The sequence below is a fragment of the Toxotes jaculatrix genome, chromosome 14, assembly GCF_017976425.1.
Source record: "Toxotes jaculatrix isolate fToxJac2 chromosome 14, fToxJac2.pri, whole genome shotgun sequence".
NCBI classification, from domain to species: Eukaryota; Metazoa; Chordata; class Actinopteri; family Toxotidae; genus Toxotes; species Toxotes jaculatrix.
The window spans coordinates 5,160,074-5,168,900 of record NC_054407.1 but is presented as its reverse complement, the minus strand read 5'-3'; the positions used below and the strand labels follow the sequence as shown (position 1 = coordinate 5,168,900).

General features: G+C 39.1%; 1 protein-coding gene across 4 annotated transcripts in view; it reads left to right on the top strand.

The window, feature by feature from the left end:
• Positions 1-8,827, top strand: part of LOC121193009 (solute carrier family 12 member 7-like) — a 28,792-nt gene that overhangs the window by 1,246 nt on the left and 18,719 nt on the right. For 2 of the 4 annotated variants that reach the window (XM_041055103.1, XM_041055101.1), the window contains exons 2-3: positions 5,202-5,290; positions 5,380-5,511. In XM_041055103.1, coding sequence (XP_040911037.1) covers positions 5,202-5,290; positions 5,380-5,511 — 221 coding nt within the window. Of the gene's footprint in view, positions 1-5,198; positions 5,291-5,379; positions 5,512-8,827 lie in introns of all 4 variants that reach the window. The other 2 variants (XM_041055100.1, XM_041055102.1) reach the window with 1 other exon arrangement.

Below are 8,827 nucleotides of genomic sequence, written 5' to 3'. Positions count from 1 at the left end.
GGCCCAACTCTCCCTGAGGTTATCTGTTTATTATTATATGTCATTTTGAATATAAGGTTATTCTGTGAGTTATTGGGCTGTTCCATTGTCCATTTTCCAGAAATGTCAGTTAGCCAAAACCATTCACTCGGCCAAATTTCCTCAAAAACCCATTTGACTTGAATGTAATCAAAATCAAAGCATCAAAGATTGGTGCAGTGGAATCTGATGATGCTGCCTTCAGGCAGTGTTTACTTTGTGTTTCCTGGAAAGCTGTGATCTCAGTGTTTAGGTATCTGGAGCTGTTTTTGAGTGGGAACAAACTGGATTTTGTGAATGTAAAGGATTTTCTACACTGTCATTCAGCTATAACCTGTTCCTATAAGGAATTTGTGGGAAAATATATGACAGCTTGACTGAGATGGACAAACCAGTTGATCGTGGATACGTTCATCTTCTGGCATGCAGAGCAGATTTAAGCAGCCAGATTCTCTCTCTCTCTCTCTCTCTCTCTCTCTCTCTCTCTCTCACACACACACACACACACACACACACACATACACACACACGAACACAAAACATAATGTTCCCAAATACATGCAGGTACTGTGCCAACATACACCTTGAAAGTTCTTCTCTGCTTGCAGAGAAGTTAAAGTGGTACTTTAACTTCATCTTACCATTCTGCCATGGAGTTGAAGGATTTGTGAGACAACATAGATCTTACAATTCCCACAATGCCAATCAGTAAGATGCTTTTGTTAAACCCTCCCAGCCTGGTACACTTGTATCTCTCAATTACCACATCTCCTCATTTCTCAAATTAACTGAACCCTGTTCACGTCATCTGGGTCCAAATTTGATGTGTAAAACAAAAATAAAAAGGCAGTGTTTCCCCATTCTGGGTAAATCCCTCAAAACCAAATTATCCCTATAACAAAACCATTGTAAACTAAAGCTGCACACAACAGGAGCTGTCTGTCAGATGCGTTCTCACCCACTGGATGTACTCCTTCTGGTTTAGGTGTGGGGTAGCACGTGAGTAGAGTGTGCAGACTCTTTCAGTTTCAAGCTGGTCGCAGGATTGAAAGGTCATCAATATGCTAACTTACTGTGAATTCTGCAGATAACTGCCGGCTCTATTCACACATGCTGATTCGGACATTTTGGTTCTCACATACAGCTTCTCTGCGTAACTTCTAGACAGGTTTTGGGTTGCAGTGCATGTGTGAAAGTGTTTTAACATAAAGACTTTAGCTAATTGCAGTGCAGTGGCACCTTCCATTCTTTATGACTTTCTTTGTGAAGGCAGAAGTCACAGAATATGCAGTGCTCCAAAGGACACACACCCGTGTGCGTGCACAGTGCTGATTAGACAAGATGCCATCTGTATAAACAATAACATCTCAGTACCATCATTTTCCAGAGCGGTATCCCGTAACCAGTGTCATGTTTCATATCGCCCCACTTTCTGCTGGTACTGTAGTCTTACCTCTTAGGCTGGGTTTTTAGGTTTCATCAGCTTCATTCCTAGATCATCATGTCCTTTCCCCATGGCATTTCCAGGAACCTCTAGAAACCGTAAAGCGGAAAAGGATGTTAATGATTATACATAGCATTGTTTCCATGTGTTAGCCTGATGTGGAGGGCTAACTGCAAACAAAAGCACTGCTCCTGTGCAGGGAATCAGAAGGAAGTTTATTTTTAGTTAAGTCCCTCATAACTTCTGTTTTGTTGGATGGTCACTTTTGGATTGACACTCACTCCCTCATTGACTTATATGCATGGTTAGGGTAATGGATTGGTCATAGGGCACATTAACTCTATGGCCTTTGACTTACTTTTATTACACCTATTAGACCCATTATACAACTTAGATCCATCTCGTCAAAACTACTGACTTACTGCCACAACACAGTTCTGGGTAAACCTATTGATAACTCAAAAAGGCAGCAGTTTTTTTTTTACTTCTACACAGAGGTCCTGTGAGGTGTCCTATGTCAATAGACTGATCATGTTTACCAGATCAACTGGTCTTCCAAGTTTTATACCAAAGGAAACCACAAAACACAGGAGATATAAAAGGAAACTTTTATGCCTCAGCTTTCTCTAGAAGAAAAACACATTTCAATTCAATTCAATTCAATTTTATTTATATAGCGCCTTCCACAATCAAAATTGTCTCAAAGCGCTTTACAGAGACCCAGAGCCTGACCCCAGAGCAAGCACTTAAGGCGACAGTGGCAAGGAAAACTCCCTTTTAACAGAAAGAAACCTTGAGCAGAACCTGGCTCAGATGGGGGACCCTCCTGCCGATGGTCGTGCTGTTTAGCAGAGAACTAGGACAGTGCAATTAGATTAGATGTCTACACACAGCTCGCATATCTTACTGTGATGTACTTGTTGAACTGAGCTTTCAAAACCCTGTGCTGTTGTACATGAATAAATATGGACATCTGCTGGTTGACATGATTACTGCATGGAGTTGCAGTTTCATGTCAATGCAAACACTGTGTGTGTGACTATGGAAAAAGGTTAACGTCATTCCCAGGAGGCTTTCTGTATCACCTCTAAGCTGTGTGTGGTCTTGTGTGTGTCTTAAAATGTTTTTTTCCAGATTGCACACTTCATAATTCTCTGTGCGATTTTCCATGTCTTTTCCTCTAGTGAAGAAAACTTGATAAGATAACTGCAGGAGCAGTTGCCAGTTGCCGTGTATTTCTCTAAAACAATGTTTTCACATTTATTGTTTGCTTTGCTGAAGATATGAGGTACGGAGGCAAATCTTTATGCCAGCAGTCAGCCTACAATTCACCACAGGGCTAAAACAGCTATTAATAGCAAGTTAGCTTGTGTATAATTACTATGTTACTGTTGTTTTCGCACCACATCCTGCCTCCTGGTGGTTTTACATCACTAAGGTGAACATTCAAAGGTAAATCTATCACCTACCACATGAGTTGTGAGAAATTATGACTAAATATGAGGTTTGCAAACAGCTGTTTTTGCATGCATTTTCCATTTGCACATGAAAAAGCCAGAGCAGAAATGAAAAAAAAAAAAAGTTTTTATGCTTTACAGGAAATGAGACAAAGTTTGTGGAGACGATAAGGAGACTGTAACATCCCTCAAATTAATACAAGAAATAAACAGAAACGTCCATATTTCCATCATTGTTTCTACATTGTTTTATATTTCTTCTCTTCTGCAATGCTTTAACAGTACCTGACTAGAAAATTAGTGACTCCAGCTGTTTTTGTCATTTGAAAATGTCCACCTCCCCCTGTCAGAGAAAAACAAGGCATTCTGATGACCTGCCAGGTGACAGGTGTGAATGTGCAGATCAGGAATCACAAGTTAGACTACCCTGTTCTTTCAGACTAAATGTACTTACATCATACTACGTCACAAGCTGTCTGTGAGACAATGTGTTGAGACAACATGAGTAAATAGTTGTCCATTCCCAATGGAAAGAAGGGGAGACACGTTGTCCTGCTTCCCTATTTCCAGCGTTCAGTCTCTTACATCATTCATATTCCCTGAACAACTGTATCAGCAGTTTAGGAATGGATACAAAGCGACTACAGAATGTCGTCAAGCAAACACTGATTACTGATCTAATGCTGACCTTAACCTCGTCACACTGGGTGTTAGATTTTCCTAAAAGGTTCTTTCAGTTTGTTTAAAGGAGCTTTGACAGAGGTTTATCTGCTGTGGGCACGAATGTAAGAAACCCCAGCCGTCATACTCAAATAATCTGCCCTGCTCATCATTGCATGCTGCATTTTGTTACTATCTTCACTATGTCATGTGCGTCCACAGTACACTGTTTTTCTTATTAACAGCTCCTCAGTGATCTCTGAACCACAGTTAGGCCTTGCGCTCTTCAAGGCAATAAAGAGGAGCCAACAACAGTGTGATCTAGTGTGATAATATACCATATCTAATAGGCTGAGACGACTGCAAGACAACCAGGGGCAAGACAAACCAAACTGAGAAGCGGTTTGAAAGGCACGTCTTAATGTTACTCTGTGCAGCTCTGTCTTTTTGAGAGTGTACAAGAGCTGATTTTAGCAAAAGGCTAAACTCTGGGCTGAACGTTAATTTGTCTTCCAAAAACTGAAACCTCTGTCCCTTGATTCTCAAGAAACAGTTGCTGGATTCTCCTAAAGTTTTAGAAGAAGCATATTATCCAAGCCGTATAAAATGCGGCTTGGATTACGGAGCACTCTGACTCTGTTCTGTCAGTCAGTCTGATACAGGTGTATCCAGGTATTGGATGGTTCACTGGTCCCAAACCTCATGCTGCTTTAACATAGGCAAAGACAAGACATCCTAAATCAGATAAATGATTAGCACATGCAAGTTACATGGTATCTTTTGACAGTAATTAAATGAATTTTCAAATTAGCAGCCTGCTTTAGTCACAAGGACCTCAAAGTTAACAGGATGTTAAAGTGTCCAGTGTTTAACAACACCTTTTGCAAAGTAACTCCTATGAGAACATTGGTTCTCATAATGTTGCTAACATTATCTGGTTCCTAAATTCAATATTCTGTTAGATTAAATGAAATTAAAAATATAATGTTATTCCTTTTTTTTCTTTACCATTATCAAATACTGTTTATTTTTTAATTCATTCAGTGGACAGGTCTTCATATGTGTACATCCACACAGCGGCACATCAAAAATACTATTATAAATAGTAAATACTATTATCTATTTTATTTTACTTACAACGTTTTGTATGGCATTCTGGGTGAAGAGCAAAGTAAGAATTTCATTGTACAGGGAAACCTGTTTCCTTACTGTGCAAATGACAATAAACCCTTTGAATTGAATTGAATTGAAAATACGGCTAATGATCAGCTAGGACACTTAACCAGATAACAACCAGTTTGTTCTAACTTTCCTTAAAACAGATAAAGTTGTCAACTAAAAATACATCTATATTATATTATATTATATTATATTATATCTTATATTTTCATTATTGTAATATATTCATTAAAACATTTTTAGTCAATCATCAAGCTCAAAAGTATAATTGTATTTACTGATGGACACTTCTAGGGCTACTCACTAGCACACCGCTGCTACAGCTGTTACAGATGCTGTGCAAGAACAGTACCTGGTGTTTCCTGCTGCCTCTGTTCATGCTGCTCTATCAGTAGCATGTTTATTACAGTATGGGTATTTTTTCTTGTGTATCTCACCAGGAGATGACAGTCAGAGAGAGACCAGTCCATTCATCAGCTCAGACACTGAAGGAGGGCACTGTTATGACGGCAAGAACATGGCCCTCTTTGAGGTAAGAGAAAAATAATGTTTCACCAGATGCACAATGTTTATGGATGTTTTTATGTGTTTCTTTTAATGCACATCTGTTCTTCTCTGCAGGAGGAAATGGACAGCACCCCTATGGTATCGTCTCTTCTTAACAAACTGGCCAATTACACCAACCTGACCCAGGGTGTTCGTGAGCATGAGGAGGCCGAGAACGCAGATGGGGTCAGAAGGGTCACTGTCATGGTACGGACTTCTTTTTTGCTTTGGAAGCCAATTCCTGCAGGTTTTATAGTGTTTGAAGGACTCTTAAGCCCAGAAAATTTAGTCCTGCACTGTCATTTAAATCCTCAGAGTGCACAGTTCTGCTAGGTTGACTATATTTGGACCTCCCACACTCTCCCAAAGCTAATTTAAAGATTTCAAGTGTGTCTCTTTTCCACTTCTGTTTTATTGCCTTTGTTTAAATGTGCACACCAGTTTCACACACTCTAAACTCTACTTCCCTTTGTTCTTTGTTTAAATATTGACACTTCTCTCTATAAAATCAATTAATCAATTCTCTGAAATTTAAAGCTAAACTGCTTGGGAAAAGATTATTACTTAGATACTTTCAGAAATTAAAAATGCCTTGATAATAAATGGCAATGTTTGATCTAGTGTGTGTTGTAGCAAAAGGAATCTTTGCTTTTCAGTCTTGCAAACTATCAAATGTTTTAAATTACAGTTGACACTGTTAAATTACAGTTTACAGTACAGACTTTGATCTTTGGGAGGATATCACGAGGGGATAAACATATCTAAAGAATGGACAGTATTGTGAGAAAGAGATGTGACACTTTGTAAAAGTCTTTCATTTTAGGAGATGTATTACGAGCCAATTTGGAGATTTGGAGTTTTATTGCCTGTAGAACAAAAGACATACAGTAAACTGATCGCTACGACAAGGGACTCGAGAAAATCTTGAACTTTTGGTCCTGGGTCATTGCTGTATGGAAAATACATAACGTATTGTATGTGATGACACAAATTTTAGCTACTAACTAAAAAAAAATCTGAAAACTAATGGAAAACATGAGGAAGTTCTTTGTGATTCATATGCAGTGTCCGAGGGCCCTATGGATTCAGTCTGATCTTTCTCTTTGCAGATTTGTTCTTCTGTGATTATTTTCAGATACAGAAAGTATAACAATGACACATTACGCTTAAATTAAACAATGACTATGTGTATAAATTGATTACTTTTACCATTCATTTGAAAGTGTTTATATCAGCATCAGATTAACAGTGTAGAAAATACAGACACCCAATCAGCCCAGAGCTAAAAGTTAATACTTTGACTTGTTTCATCAAATCTAATGTACTGAAGCACAGAGCAATTAAAAACCATACAATGTAACCGTACAAATAACTTTTGATGGCGCTATACGTTTAAAACAAACAACAATGAATATTTAATCAAATCTTCACTAAATTGTTTTTAAAACATCATTTGCAGAAAGGTACATATTAACTTATTTCACTACAATTTTCAGAACTTGCAATTTGCACAGTGCAGGATTTGAACTCTGGTTCTTGTCCTGTGAAGGACAGAAATAGAGATGCCACAAACAATCTTCATCAATTTGTTTGCAGATTATTTCTCAATCAACCGATTAATTGTTGTGACTATAAAATGCCAAAAGTTAGTGAAGAACAGTGACTTGTGAAAAGTAAAATTAGTGATCAAACAGTCTGCTTGCTATTAGTCCTTCCATGTGAGAGAAACAGTCTGCTTTTGACCCTGTCTCCTAGAAAGTATGTTTTGTAGTACTAACCTATTTTCACAGTTACACTGTGGTGAAAAATTTATATTTGCTGTCTGGATTATGTTCAGATGCAAAATTATCATGAGTGAAAAAGAAGAGGAGGTTTAATTGATTGAGTTAATTTATTTACACATTACACTATTACACTACCAGTTGTTCGATATGTTCCACATCACAGCCTGTGTCTCATTTAGAGAGGGAGTGCAGGGTCAGCCTAGCCTAAGAACACACCTTTATGTCCCTCAGAGGACCTGGTCCCCTGGGACATCCCTGATATGTCATTCCCTCAGAATATTTTACACTCTTGGTAATTTTTGTGGTGCTGCATAGCTCTAAACTTGAAACTTGAAGAGGAAATGGATCATAGGATACAAGACAGAGAGAGGACAGAGGTAGTTTGAGGCAGAAAGTGAGAGGCAAGACATTATGACCTTTAAAAATCTGTCCATATTGAATCACTTGAGGTTCATGTGACACAGCTGAGGATCTTTCAGAAAGCAGTGTGGGCAGCCCATTAAAAAAAAAAAAAAAAAAAAAACACCCAGCAAATGCAGAGTACATTAGCAGCTAAACCAAACATATGTGATCTAATAAATGATATAATGTCCTCTGAGGGCCCATGTAACAGTAGTGCAGCTTTTCAAATATTGTTTCTTTGGCAGTACCTTGATAACTGTAGTTCTTATCAACTTTTGAACAAAGTCACAAGAGCAATTAAAATCTCCTTTGTGCTCTATCGTGTGAGTGGTGTAAAGTGGTGTAAATAGCCTGCCTGGCGTGGGAAAAAAGACCTGAAATCTCAGATACTTGATGAGTAATATTCATGTTAGAGTCGTAATTCTTTTTCTCAAATACAAAACCCAGCTGTGAACTCAAAGGGTGTGTGTACCTTCATATGCTGTGTGGCTAGATTGAAAAACAAGGATTCAGCTTGGCCGGTAAAAACCTCCTGTCAGCCGCAGAGATCCAGGCGCCTAGAACTGTGTCCATGATGCGGGAGGCTGTCTTTGAGCGCCAGCTGGAGGCGGGGAGTGGAGGTGGTTCCTGGCGCACCTACTCTCAGTCAGGTTAACAAGGTCAGATAGTGGGAAACTGAAACACAAAGAGAAAGACTGTGTGTTAATATGCCCACAAGACCGCTCTTGACTCAGTTTCTTTGTAACAGCCTGGAGTCATATGCAGAGTTTATACTGTTCGAGACTCTTAGTGAGCTGTGTGTGATCCAAATATCATCTCGTCTGTAAAATCTTTTGTGTGTGGGAATAACTGGACTATCTCCATGTATCATCAGTGTCCGTTTCCCCCTGTCCCCAGTCTTTATGCTAAGCTACGCTAACCTGCGGCTGGTTGCAGCTTCATATTTAACAGATACAGACATGCTTTAAAGACTCTCTCCTCTGAAAGAAAAAGCACTGACCCCTGTGCACTGTAGCACCAATAAGCACTGAGCTACCTGGACAGTAAAGGACAGTAGCCTGGTAAAATACAGCAGCTTACAACAATATCAGTGCTCAGCTGTTTGTTGCTTCCTTCATAAACATTTCACATGATGCTGATCATTTGCAAACCCTTTAGCATTTATAGTCTACATGGTGGTGAGCAAGGAATCTGAATTACTTGTATTTGTTTTTCACTTCTCTCTTTCACTCCTCTCAGTCTAGCTGACAATGAAACTTTTACCCACATCCCCCACCCATCATTTCACACCTCACCGACCCAACCCTATCCCACCCACCACGCCCATGATCAGACAG